Genomic DNA, 14,159 nt, shown 5'->3' on the forward strand with positions numbered 1-14,159 from the left:
GGCAATACAAGACCAAGCCTAACAAGAGTTTCATTACATCGTGGAATGTCTTGCATCCCTCCATTCACTTTTAGTAGAGACCCATTTGCATGCCCAGGGAATGCGTTTAACACAATTATTGTGTATTGATAATTTTTGTTCCATCAACAGAAGTGAGTTACAGCTGGATACCAAAGTGATTGAAACAAATGAGTTTATGCTGTCTTTTGATCCAAAGGTACAGTATTCAGAATTTAATTGATTCACATGCTGTTGTACCAAGTACAACTACTGAGAGTTTTGTGACTATGGAGATTACAGGACAGTCAAAAGTAGCCTGTAACTATCTACTGTACTTTAATGTGGCTACTCCACTGGCATTGTTGCACTTTCTCTACAGTAGTTTGCACTGCTTAATTTTCAAATAGTGCCCTTAACTGTAATATTCTCATGTAATCCTGAATTTAATTCTGACACGATCTGAAAATAGTCCACTGCTAAATAGCTAAATAGTCAGTACCATTTTCTGTCCAAATATAGGTTCCATGCTACAGTTTACGAACCGTACATGCAACCTTTTTGTAGGGCTCTTGACTAAAAACCTTCCTTAGCAAGCATTGTCTTTCTGTAGTGAAGAGCCACCTCCTTAATGAGCTTAAGTACTTGCACTCACCTCTTTACTTTGCTGAGTTTCTCTCTTAACATTTCAGTCACCAGAGAACCAGATCTTGACAGATAAGTGGACTGAAATCGAATTTGCCCTTCAAATGCTGGAAATTTCTGAAGAGGAAGCTAAAGGAATCTGGTGCATACTAGCAGCAATTTGTCACCTTGGCTGTGCTGGAATTTCTGTTGGTAAGTGTGCGTTGTCTTATGGTAATTTTTCTTCATGAATTCTTGGTGAGGGTCTAGTGTTTCGAAAATCCCAAAACATTTCGGTCATAAACTGTAAATGCAGTTTTAACTGAGTTAACAACTAGGAGCAACTGCAGTCAATTAGTGTCATTGGTTTTGTTATATTTGCGCATGCGTCGGATTCCTCGTGCTTTCGGTTGTAGAGCTTATTCATCGGTGTGGCGGGAAGGAGCATTTTGTGTGGAGCGTTTACAGGGCTCGACATTGCGACTCACTGGTCGCCAATGCGACCAAAAATCAAGCGTTGGCGACTAGATTTTTAGAGCTAGTCGCCAGTGGGCGACTAACCTTCACCTTTTTCCTTCATCCTTTTAACCTCAAAGGCAAATCAACCGTAGTTTTGGATAAAATGCATGATTTATGCGCACAGAAATAACAAAACAAACCTACGACTCTTCTGGCTCTTCGATCTCCATGTTTCATAATCGAGCGCCATGTTTGATTCAGCAGCTCGTATTGCGGGTGCACTAAACAACACGTGCAATCATTGAAGCGTGAAGTTCACAACGAAGCCTTGGCTTTTTAGCGCTGAAAGTATGGAAAACTGGTGATTGTTTATGTTCAGGTTCGTCTATTTATGTAAGCTATAGACTCGATGTTACATGGAAACTTAACAAAAGCGGAGGAAGCACAGGAAACGTGACTAAAGCTGCTTTCATATTGATTATTTACCTCGTAATGCGTAATGATATGTTTTACGAGCCCTGGCTTCCTTTTAAGTTTTAGTATCTCAGTCTTAGAAGCTTACGTGTACCTAAACTTAGGACTATGAAGAAGATTGCATGTGTACATGATCATCAGAAAAATGAAGAAAAAAATATCATTGAAAAAAATGGCGACTAAAAGTTAAGATCTGGCGACCAAAATTTTTGGATCAGTCGCCAATTGGCGCCTTACTAAAAATGTTAATTTCGAGCCCTGGTTTAGCTTTCCCTCTCTTCCCTCCCTCTACGGTGACGGTGCAGTTTCAACCTTGGAGCTGCCAACCAATAGTGGAAGCTCCAGGATGTCTCAGGCACCCAACCGCCACTTAGCGACGCAGTTGTTTATTTTTATTTTCATGGTCAGCAGATAGTACATGTAGTTTCCATGTTGCTCATCGAGTCCGAAAAGTTTTTGACACATCTAACAAGTGGACCCCGGATCTCTCATATAGGACACATTAATGTCACAGTTCCCGCGGGTATTTATATTCAAGATACACTACAATAACAAAACGCAAAAGACAGTGTTGGCGTAAAAGGGGGGAACACCGTTCCACGATCGGCAAGACAGACGACTTCTTTAGCGTGACTAAAACCTGAACTTATCTCCCCGACGCACGAGGCGAACCCTCCGGATCGGACAAGTTGTAGGCCGGTAAATGCCAAATAATGATATACAAGCCTAACTTTCCACGGCACTACGAGCTAAACCTCCGGCCAGCATTGTGCTATAATGGAAAGAGCGTAGGCGGTAAAAATAGCTCAAGCGTCCTTATCGAGGCCGACTCCGCCGGCACGTGCTGGACCGGACAAGAACAAAGGCAGATAGAGAGCGTAAAATGGCACAGCATGAAAAAACACTGAAGCTTGGGGAAGTCGCTGCGAGACTTAACCGAAGCGTGTACTGAGAGGTGAACCCAAATTTATTAAACTTGACGAAAACAAAACTTCCGAAGGGAGGGAGAGTGGAAATAAAATTCGTAAACAGTAAAGGGAGTCCTTACAGTAAACTAAAGAGCTTGCAGAATGAAACTTTGGACTTAACTGGAACTTTTTATGCTGAGACTAATGTCTAGAGCTAAACCAATGGTGACTAACGTACCATCTAATACAAATAACTTGTGTAGCACTCAACGCGACATGAATGGGGATAATTGTTACTTGACGCCAATCCAAACGAAGGATACAACTGTACGCAGACAGTGTTAAAAACAAGGATAAGGGATCTCAGTTCGCATTGTTAGAATATAGGAGTCCATTCATGTCTCGTTTGCGTGGCGTAATGTTTACGAAATAACGTGACAAACAGAGGATGACTTTAACGAGTCACGCTGAGGCTTCATTAACTACGTTTCACAACGTTGTTGTAAAACTTTATATTATCCCATGCACCAGGACAACCAGAGGTTTTTAAAGGATGGCGAAGTTATGAGAGAATTCGCCGTCCACCAAAGAGTCTTGGGTTTGATTCAGGCGTCCACTCTGCCTGAGAATTCTTTTTTCTGGTTTACTCCGATTAAAAAAGGCTTACCCAGGATGTAAAGAACTTCTTAAAATGAAGCGAACTACTTTGTCAGATTGGTTTGTCTCGTGCACTGGAGTAGTTTGCAACTCCAACTTGTGAACGGCCATCCCTTAGTGATTCGGTTCTTTTATCACTGTCTTTCAAGGTGCAGACAACAAACCTCTCTTTACAAATCCAGCTGCAGTCCAGAGGGCCGCTGCCATTTTGGGCACAACTCAACAAGATATATCGGAAATTATTTTTGCTCCTCCAATCATAAATCAGTTTACCATACGAATGCGTCGCTCGAGCCAATCCAAAAGCACTTCTTCTCTGAGTACATCAAGCTCCACTGATAATACTCCTGAGAAGCAGGCTAAAGCCACCATTGTACAGTACATTGAAGCACTTGAGGGTTTTGCAATGGGACTCTACCAAGAGGCGTTTGCCGCTCTACTCAGGTTTATCAATAGGTATGTGCTAATATGTGATAATAATCCAGCTCCCTTGCAGTATCACGGCTTAATCAAGCTTAAGAATGAAGGAAATGATATTATCAATTGTTGTAAAATGCGGCTTGACTACAGAATGTAGAGCCAATTTTGTATGCCTTGTGCTCTGTCTCTTGATGTCAAAACAGATGTAAAGAAAACAATTTGACAGAATGTGGATTTTGATGTCACGTTTAAAAGCAGGAAGTGTATCTTACGTGGTGGGCAGCTTTCAGAGCATGGTTACCTTTGTTCATTTTTCATGGACTTCAACGTGTAGCTGTTACTTCAAAGTACTCGTAATTTAACGTGTGACGGACAGAAATAATGAGTTTAGGGCAAAGCGTCAAGTGTCTTATTGATACTAGCTGCAGAGCTAATGCTGTTTAATAAAGTTTGTCTTACCTTTGAAAGAAACTGCAACCAATTCGAACTTTTGTCTTGTTTGTTTCTTTTTTTCCATCTCCCAAACTTGAATTGAAGAACCTTTCTTGAAACGCGATATAGTGCATGCTAGGCCTGAGTTGATTAAAAAAAAAGCTATGTCAGAATTACATGCACTGTACCTGTGGTTAAAAATGGAAATTGTCTAAACAGGCAGACCTTAACTTAGCCTTGTGTTAAGTAGAGAAATCCCTTTATCGTCTTGTTGTTCCACAATACAGACCCCCTATAAGTTTAAGTACTGGCAGCTGTTGAATCCTCGAACAGCGACTCAATCGTACCTGGTTGGTCTTGGAATGAAATTTGTTCTTTATATTTCAGATCGCTCCAGAGCAATGTCCGAAGTGTTACATCAATGCACGTCTTAGACCCACCTGGCTTTCAAAACCCTGCTTCAGTGGGCAAAGAAGACGGAGCACTGTTTGACGATTTGTGTCACAACTACGAGCACGAAAGACTGCAAAAATTCTTCCATGATACGGTCTTCGCTACTCAAATGGAGCGATATTCACAGGTAAGTGACCCTTTAAATTAAGAAACAGTCTCAACGGACGCCTTCGGTCGTCGGTCAAGGTTTTTTTCCAAATGATCGCCCCGTATAATTATTTTGAGTCGGGGAACATTGAATGATTGTAAGAAGTACCTGCATCAGTTGAGACCGTTATAATTTTAGAAGCATTTGTTCGCTTCTCCCACTTGTTTAATTGATAGTTCCATCAACGAGAGAGAAGCGAATTCCGGTCATGCAACTTCGGGATGTCACTTAACGCTCTTTAAAACCGTTGCCAATATGAGTGGCTTTTTCTTCAAACATACTTATATCTAGTTGAAATGAAATGCTGCTAATTAGATTACCCCCGATGAAGACGCTACATCAAGTTTCAAAAATGATAATTAGTGGAGACACTTCACCTTGTTGAGGCACGACGGCTACGAGAACGCCACATAACAATGGCTTTAATTAGCAATAAACAATAGTTCTGCACTCCCTGCACGTATATTTTATATTTCGAGACATTTTCTTTGTCGTTCTTGTATTGACAACGACGTGAAATATCAAATTTGAGGTCATGTGGAGGACGAGAGCACCTGACGATAAATTTTCAATTTTCTTTCTAAATATTCACACCGCTCTCACCAATTTTAATCTTGGAATGTGGACTCACACTTTCCAAGCCGAGCGATGTAGAGGAATCGCAAAATTATTACAGTAACGGGAAATAATATTTTTAGACAACGTTCTCGATGCCGTCGTCGTCGGCCTTGCTTGAGGTCCCCATTGAAAAGGGGAGAGGGAGGGGGAGGGGCGTGGGAAAGGTTGGGATTGTAGATACGGCGGGTATTGGAAGCTAGAAAAACGCGAGTGTCTCACCAATTTTGCAAACTGTTGTAGCATGATTGTTGAAACGTGAGGTATTGAAACGCGACTTTGCATTTACATACTTTAACTTGGTGAAATTTTAAAACCCTCGCCTGGTGCCGGTCATACATACATACATAGCGTGAAATTTATGTCCCACCGTGATGAAGTAAGATCTAAAACTTTGAGGAGTAAAGAAAAAAGCCGATAGCTGTTTTTGCATTACCCATTACGTAGACGTGCACAGAGTTTATACGGTTGGCGGGATTGTAACACGTCACTTTTCCAAGTTCGTGTTTCAAAGCCAGTCGCGGTGCACAAGCTGAGGAGTTGGACATTCTCATGCAAATCAATTCATTTTCATTTCAATGGTATCGCGCCAAGAATCGCTTCGAAGGAGAAAGAAAAAGCAATTCGGAAATAGCCTATTCACCTATATATCGGCCTCTCATGCATTCTAAAGATTTTCTGCGTACTCACGTGTATGCGAATTTGGTTGACTAGCGAAGTGAAGACCGCTCGGCATGTGCACAGTGTCGTGCAGTTGCATAAAATCGTCCTGACACTGTATTGCTCTAATCCTCTGCAAAACAAGAAAATTAACTTCCTGTGGCCCAAGAATGCATTTTTTCTCTCGTGTTCAATTCCAAGACACTTCGTTCACAATTTAGGATTAGCTTACACATGTACATGTATAAGTTGCCATCGTTGCTCCAAACTCACCTCAGAAAATTGCTTCCCAACGATTTGAGCGGAATAAAGCTGAATAGAGCTGAAGGGGGTTTATCTGAGTGTAATTTGTGTAGATTGTGCCTGTTGCTGATGGCAACATGGACGGATTCAATACACTGCGTTGAATGAGAACTTAGAGGTTGATAAATTTCGTTTGTTTTGTAGGAAAACATAGATTGCAGCTTCGAAAGTGTGGCCACTACTCCTGATCCTGTTGTTGCGGTATTTGACAGAGCTGCTCAGGGAGTGGTGCGTATGCTTGTTCTATAAAAGTTGGTATGCAAGGTACCCAAGTAGGCTAGGAGCGGTTCTCAGATGCCCCAACGGTATTGGAGGGGCCGGGTTGCGGTTGGGACCGGGGCCGGGGCTGTACCGGATTCCCGACAAAAGTATCTCTGTGTCCCATGCATTAGTAACTTTGTCTTTTCTTTTCTTGAAAACGTTTTAAAAGTGCAACTTTATAACAAGCCGGTTGTTTTACTTACAAGAAAATATACTGATCCTAAGAGGTAGTGCCTTGTCGTTCTTTGTTGATTTTTCCTTATGCCCGTTTTTGTGGTCGAATTTTCATTTGTCCGGTATGAATACAATAACTAGGCACCCTGCGATCTGCAAATTCCATTGGTTTTCGCTGCAACATAACTGATTTAGGAATGAGGGAAGTGATCCTCGCCCGTAGCTGGACATTATGCAAGTGTCTTTTATAGATACCTTAAAAATTCAGGTGACTCCACAACCGCAACCCAACGGGATTTGAACCCATGACCTCTGTGATGCCGGTGCAATGCTGTATCAACTGAGCTATGAAGCCACTCAGTTGGGAGCAGGTCAACGTGTTGGGTTCGTGTGTTCCCGTGAAAGGACTGGATGAAATAAAGGTATATGGTAGAGCATTGCACCCTCATCGCAGCCAGGTGATCTGGTGACGTAATTTGGAGGACCGGGAAGAAAAATTTTAACGCCGTATCCCACAACCGCGCGCGGCCTTAGGTGTTGTTTCCAAACTCCCTGCAATATTGCCATCGCCAAAATTCAACGGATCATTACGTGTCTACCACATTTTCCTGTTACTGAATGAACATTCAAGTAGACCCGACGAGATCTAACCTCGCCTCTGCCAGTTGAATTCGAAAATAAGGCCGCGCGCGGTTGTGGGATACGGCGTTAAAATTGTTCTCCCCAGTCCTCCGAATTACGTCACCAGATCACCTGGAGTGGTCATGGGTTCGAATCCCGTGCCATCTGAATTTTTCGGATGTCTAAAAAAACGACTAAGTGCTCTCATCCGTCTATAACCCGCACTTTAAATAGAGCGAGTTTCAATCGAGTGTCGTAAAACCAAAACCAAAGTAATTACTTTGGCCAATCAAAAAGGACGGAGACAATCTGGTAAACCAATCTAAACTCAAAGTAATTACACGTAGCCGACACAAAGCGCGGGAAAATATGCACGCGCGAGCCACGATTGGTTTTGCTTTCACTTCTGATTGGTTGGAAAAGTGGCGCGAGAACTTTGAACCAATCACTCAGTGAAGTAATGCAGAACCAAAGCAATTCGCAAATTACTTTCGACACTCAATTGAAAACCGCTCTATGCAGTCATTTCATGACTGATTTGGTTTATTTTTATCGCCTTTTTTAGACGAGAGGTTCGACTTTAGACTTGAGGAGTGAACAGAAGGGTTTGCTGTGGATCCTAGACGAAGAATCCATCTTTCCAGGGGCGAATGACAGCAGCTTTCTCGCCCGTCTCTATGTGCATCACTGTAATGAGAGTAAGTGTAGCCTATTTTTCCTTGAACTTGAAAGATTCGGCAAGACGTTTTGAACAAGCCTTCATGTTGACCCTTAATTTAAGGGTAAGTTACGAAAACGATGCCCAACATATTTCAGTACCGCACTTTATGACATTCACAAAGTAGATAAATGTTTCTCCTTCTGGTCTTGCCTTCGTGATTTCGTTCTTGACACTTGAATGGGCCTATATGTACTTTAGGAAGCGAAATGAAATTTACGAATAAGAGGCGATTTTTAAAAACACTTTGAGAAAGTACATATTAAGAAAGTCGAAATCGTAGATAACCGACAACGTTTCGACGTTCAACCAACGTCATTATCAAGTCACAACTGAATAAGCGTTGATGGGAACGTTTAAATACTAGATAGAATTTTAGCAGAAACCCATAAGGGTTGAAACGTGTAACGCGCGTTCACAGCTTCCGAATATTCAATGCATACGAACTGATTGGTTGAATGTTTCAGTGCTAAGTACCATATTTGGAAACCCCTCGCTCTTGTTGTTCCAAATATGGTACTTAGCAAATTGAATATTCAGAAGCTTGTTTCCCAGCACACAAGGGGCCGTTACACGTTTCAACCCTTATGGGTTTTTGATTTTAGTTAATTAGATTCGGCAGAAGTATTAAGAATGTCCTTTTAAACAAAGCGCACTTATGGAATTAGCCTGGGTATTTAAGAGTGGATTCTTTTCTTGTACGAAGAGCATCAAGATTTATATGTGGGACTGCGGAAAATTAATTCAGTTTTTTAAAGGAACGAGCCATGATACAGAGTGTTCTTTTGATGAGGTGCAAAGGCGATGCAAGGTGGTTTTTTTGCAATCCTTTTTGCAGTCCCGCATCTTAGTGAAACTGTTTCATTAACCGGCCTTAAGACTTTGATTGTGATATCTGTTTTTTCAGAAGACTCCTGGGTGAAGCAGGGATCCCTTAAAGACACCTTTTACATCAACCATTGTCAAGGAAGCTTACCCGTACTCTACAATGCACGCGGCTGGCTCAAAGTCGCCCGCGAACACGCCACAGTCAAGCAGGCTCATCCAATCCTGGCAGAGTCATCAAAGTAAGTTCATTTTCCAGTAATGAGAGGTGATACGTCTTTTTCAAAAGTTTTCTCTATTAGGATACAATGTAATTGTTAGTCCTGTCTTTATTCTTATGTAATTCATGCGAGCGTTAGCGCTAGCCCTAGTAATGGTATAATGGGCACATACAAGTACAAGGAAGGGAAAAAACTCTGTCCAGTGTGGGAATTGAATTCACGACCTGCGAATTAGATCACTGTTGCTCTACTGACTGAACTACAAGGTCGTATAGATGAGAGCAGGCCTAGAGTGTTTCAGATGTTATTTCACGGCAACGAACATTTACAAGTAATGAGATGGGGTTCCTGGGAATAATGGATATCTCTGTTTATATAATTACCAAATCAATGCGCGCGCTCTGATTGGTCAATCAGCTATGGTTTACTCATGGCAAAATCGTGCGTCTTCTGAATTATTATATAACAGCAATAGACCACTGGTTTATATGGTTTATAGGCATGATAAACCACGTGGAATGTTGGAAGAACACTCGAAGAATTCGCAAATCACTCGCCTGCGGCTCGTGATTTACGAATTCTTCTCGTGTTTTACCAACATCCCGCGTGGTTTATCAGCCTATAAACCATAGAAACTTGTGGTCTATGGCTTAATTTAATATAGGTGCCACACGGCCAACGTGTAAAAAAAACGTACCCATTCTCCTTGTACCACTTGTTCATTGCCGTATAGTACCTGTTGATGCTTAGATGGTTTACATAGGAATAAAGATAGCACGTAACATACTCTAACAGATGTCTCAGTTCATTTGCGGCCAACTTTCTTTTGAACAACTTAGTTTAGTAGTTAAGAATCACTTTTCGTTTTCAGCATTCATTTGTGCGGTTGGTTTATAGGTGTATTCCTCTCTTGGTCCGGCCTTTTATAGCCTTAGTCGAATTTGCTTCCCGTTTTAAGTAAATTTAGCGGGACAGAAATGACTTTACTAACAAAAGAACCAGTTTCTTTTCGCTTTTGGTGCGTAAAGTACTTTCCCACGCACCTTGATCCCCTTGGGTCGCGTTGGCTTCTCTTGCGACCCCACACCCCTCTATGTCCCCCGCCACAAACGTTATGAAGGGAGTGGGGGTGGGGAGGAAAAATCTGACATGCAAACGGCACCAGGAAAAATTAGAAAGTTTCCTTTTTCTCTTAGCTCGATTTCCCGTATTCTATGTGTTTTCTCGCCTGTCCGTTTTCAGTTGTTTCCACCGACGCGAACTAAGTAGCTTCTTAAAAATCCTTTCCTTTTTCACTTTGGAAAAAAGTGATGATACAATTTTCTCTATGGGTCCCTGTATTGTCACTTTGGTGGGAGGACAGTGATGACTTAATGCAACCCTGCCCAACACGTAATTCTCACATGATTCTCACGTGCATTAACATTGCTGTGTTCCAGATCCAATCTCAAGGAAATGTTTTCTCGACATCGCTCTGCAGCTGATGGTGTCACTCGTTCCCGCAGCCTGAAAAAGACCCTCAACACATCGACAGCGATAAAAAAGAATTCACACTGTCTGCAGCTTATATACCAAGTGGTGAGTGGTGTACTTGTGTTTGCAACTTTCCTTCGAATTACATTCGGAGATGTTGCTTTGGTTCGGCGTTTTTTATGTTTGTAACACCTGCCTGTTAAGCGATTGCTAAACTTAAGCAGTTCTGTTAACCCCGGCAGGTATGCTTGATTGGTTGTTTTTGCTATTGTCCCTCGCTTTAGGATCTCTTGGGCGAAGTTAGTTACTTCACTGCGACCCGATAGTTCCAGGGCGGGAAACTCCTACTGCTGCAAACCGCTGACCGGTTAGCTTGGTTGGTTAAGAATCGGGCTACCGTGGGGGAGGGCGTGGGTTCAACTCCAGACGTACCAACTCCTTAAGGTCTACAGACTTTCCACTCATTTTAGACAAGGACGATAAACTGTTGGCTCTGTCTCACAACCCTTGTTCGTAAAATTGTATCGGACCTTATAGAACCCCACGCACTGATTTCAACTTGAAGAATAGGGCACGGCGTTCTGGCCCATGGTGACAATACCTCACGGAGGACCCTGTGTCCTATTGTATTTCACTTTGTATTTCTGTACAAAACCAGTCCAATTTGGAAAAAAATTGAAGAAAGACATAGGACCAATCTATAGGACAAAGTTCAAACATTTTACTCTCGATTTGAGTACATTTAGTCTCAGGATTTTTAAAGTGTGGCCCAGTGGTTAGGGCGCTTGCCTTGAGATCCGGAGATCCCGGGTTCAAGACCCGCTCTGACCACTCGTCGAATTTGATCCTGGTAGTCCCTGGTTCAACTTCCCAGCTGCACTTGTAAATAGCCAACTGGTTTGCCTCCGGCCAGTTGGGATTCTTAACAGTTGCTGTTGTTGTGTTCTGTTGTTTCGTTGATTGTTTCATTGGCCCTGAAAAGCCCCTATGGGGAGCGGTCAATTAAGTATGTATTGTATTGTATGTATAAGTGTTTTATGTCATAGAGAGAAAAATTACTAAATGCTGATTGACTGAGACAGCGGGTATTTTTCATTGATTTTGGTAATTGTAGTGAAGGTTTTTTGAGCAGGGCTGGTTTCATTGCTCTGGCGTTGTTGTACAAAAAGAAGATTTTAGTCAGCTGATTCGTGCGTTTTACAGTTCATTGACGCGAACTGGACAATGAAATGGCTTCCTACGAAATTGCACAAGAGCGTGCGTTTTTGACTGAAAATGTTCCCCTTTATGTTATAAACTAGTTTGGGAAGTGCGTCCTTATTATACTGTCGTGGGAGATGCAGGGAAGACAGCAGTTGATTTGGTAAAGGGCTGTCGCTTTTTTCACTTTATCAAGAGAACTTTTGTTACTTCCCTTTCTGCGATAAAGTTTCCTCGTAATAATTTCCCGAGCTGCAACTTCTGAAAATACAAGTGATATTAATCCTTTATTTTACTCGGCCCCATGCGATTACCTTTACTAATATTCCCTGTAAACGGAGCTCCGTTGTATCGTCTTACCAGTCTAAAACACCACCTCTGTTATTTTTGGTTATGTTATTTCGTAGTAGACAAACTGTCTCAACCTTCACGCTCCGAAGTGCGACCTTAGCAGTTTGCCCTAAACCTGAAACTATACTGAAACTTTGAATCAGCAGCCACTGATCTTTAACCTGGACAATACTGCACTTGAATTTAAACATCGGCCAACATTTCCTACGGTAGTCTAGATATTCCACAACTTTGTTTTTGTGACCACTTAAGCTCGCTTTTTCGTGGTTATAGGACACCATTTTGGACGCCATCCGGAAGACCAAAGTCAATTTTGTTCGCTGCATTCTGCCTGTAGATACCGCCGGTCACATTGACAGCAGTGATACCCGATTGGGGAATAAGACAGGAGACGAGTTATCTTCTTTGAATGTACCGCTAGTTCGAACACAGCTCAGGTCCGCAGAAATGTTGGATGCCATCAGGATACACCGGCAAGGTGGGTGACCTGTGGCACGCACACGGGATAATAAGTTCTGTTTGAAGCTAAAATTGTTGAAAATCTATGGGCTTTGATTGTGCAGAACAGTGACACCAAACAACGTGAAACCTGAAGACGTACTAACCAGATTAAATTTTCAGGGAAGTTTAAAAATTGCTTAAACAAGAGAGCTTTTAGAGGCACCTGCTCCTCCTAAGAAAGAGGTTTGTGTAATTCTGGATCAAATCCGTGATTGTCATCAACACAATTAGCCGCCGGAACAAAAGAGTAAACTTCGATTCCTTGTGAATCACTTTCCGACACCCTCGCTATCGCTGTTTCGTTGTTAAGTCGTCGTAAAAGTAAAGTAAAGTAAAGTAAAGTAAAGTCTCTGCTTACGAGCCAGAAGGCTCATCATCAGGCCGGCACTTATCTCCGATTTCATTGGCATGAAGCGACTAGGAGTATTTTTAACTCCCCCCCTGGATGGGATGCTAGTCCATCGCAGGGTTACCCCCAGCATTTCGCCGGTACCCATTTATACACCTGGGTGGAGAGAGGCGCCGTGAGAGTAAAGTGTCTTGCCCAAGAACACAACACAATGTCCCCAGCCAGGACCCGAACCCGGATCACTCGATCCGGAGTCGAGCACTCTAACCATGAGGTCACCGTCGTCGTGACGTCATGTAATTCGAGCCGATAGTTGTTATTAGTTCCACACCATTGGAGCTTCGCAAGGGACGGACCTTTCTTTAAAACTTCAACACTATCACTGAGATACTGAGATAGTGTTAAGCGACTAGAAATTATTAAATTCAAGCATCAGCGCTGATCGCCTTAAGAGACACTGTCGGAAATAATGCCGGCTATCCACCCTTCCTTCTCAGAACACACGCACACTTTGAAGCATGATGAAGTGGCGGAAGCAAATTAAGTTAAAGGTAGTCCAAAGAGAAACAGACGAGCCTTGTAACCCTTCCTCATTCAGTTCTTAAAAGAACAGATTGGTTGCAAGAAATTGTAGACATCGGTTTGCGTTTCTTGCAAGGCGGAAGGGATGTCCTATTGGCTATTCATTTTTGGTACAACTCAAATTGTTGCTACTGTGGATGTTTTTTTCCTTTCCTTCCTTTTTGACAGTGACTGGTTTTCGATTCGATTTAATCACTTGTTTTCACAGTCAAGTATTTCTTGTTGTCATTTACTATTTCTTCGTGGCCACCGATGCAAGTCATGGACAAAAACACTCAAACTCTCTTCAACCCGTAATGGTCACCGAAGGAGATTCTATAGTAGGCGTTTCAGAGCGTTACCTCTGATACTACTTGTCAAGAAATTGCCTTACAATTTCTTGTTCGTCTTTATGAAACGCTTCAGATACCTTATTACTGAATTTTGTACATCAACTGAACATTTCTTTGTTGATCATTTCCTTTAATTCCGTGAGCTGTAATTCTTAATCAAATGGTGTGATTATAGAAAGAAATTTGAACCTTTGGCAGGTGACTTCATGGGTTTCCTGTGTAAAAACTAGCTATTCTTCTCAAGGTTTGGATTTCTCAAGTTAAATTCACTGATATAAATACTCAGAGCAACACAACCTCGTTCCCAGGGTCTCTCTTCTCTGCCTCCATTGTCGTTGAGAGAAGACCCTGGTTCACGCTGGTCACGTGTCTCCCAGAATCTGGGAGGTTGGCGAAATGTG

General features: G+C 42.2%; 1 protein-coding gene across 1 annotated transcript in view; it reads left to right on the top strand.

Moving 5' to 3' along the window:
* LOC138045617 (unconventional myosin-XVIIIa-like) overlaps nucleotides 1-14,159 on the top strand; it is a 58,928-nt gene that overhangs the window by 14,392 nt on the left and 30,377 nt on the right. Inside the window, exons 7-15 of the mRNA XM_068892177.1 lie at nucleotides 151-217; nucleotides 690-834; nucleotides 3,269-3,575; nucleotides 4,359-4,551; nucleotides 6,295-6,378; nucleotides 7,772-7,904; nucleotides 8,832-8,991; nucleotides 10,410-10,548; nucleotides 12,268-12,472. Of these exons, the coding sequence (XP_068748278.1) occupies nucleotides 151-217; nucleotides 690-834; nucleotides 3,269-3,575; nucleotides 4,359-4,551; nucleotides 6,295-6,378; nucleotides 7,772-7,904; nucleotides 8,832-8,991; nucleotides 10,410-10,548; nucleotides 12,268-12,472 (1,433 nt within the window). The remainder of the gene's footprint in view (nucleotides 1-150; nucleotides 218-689; nucleotides 835-3,268; nucleotides 3,576-4,358; nucleotides 4,552-6,294; nucleotides 6,379-7,771; nucleotides 7,905-8,831; nucleotides 8,992-10,409; nucleotides 10,549-12,267; nucleotides 12,473-14,159) is intronic.

Source organism: Montipora capricornis, chromosome 4, assembly GCF_036669925.1.
Source record: "Montipora capricornis isolate CH-2021 chromosome 4, ASM3666992v2, whole genome shotgun sequence".
In the NCBI taxonomy this organism is placed as follows: domain Eukaryota; kingdom Metazoa; phylum Cnidaria; class Anthozoa; order Scleractinia; family Acroporidae; genus Montipora; species Montipora capricornis.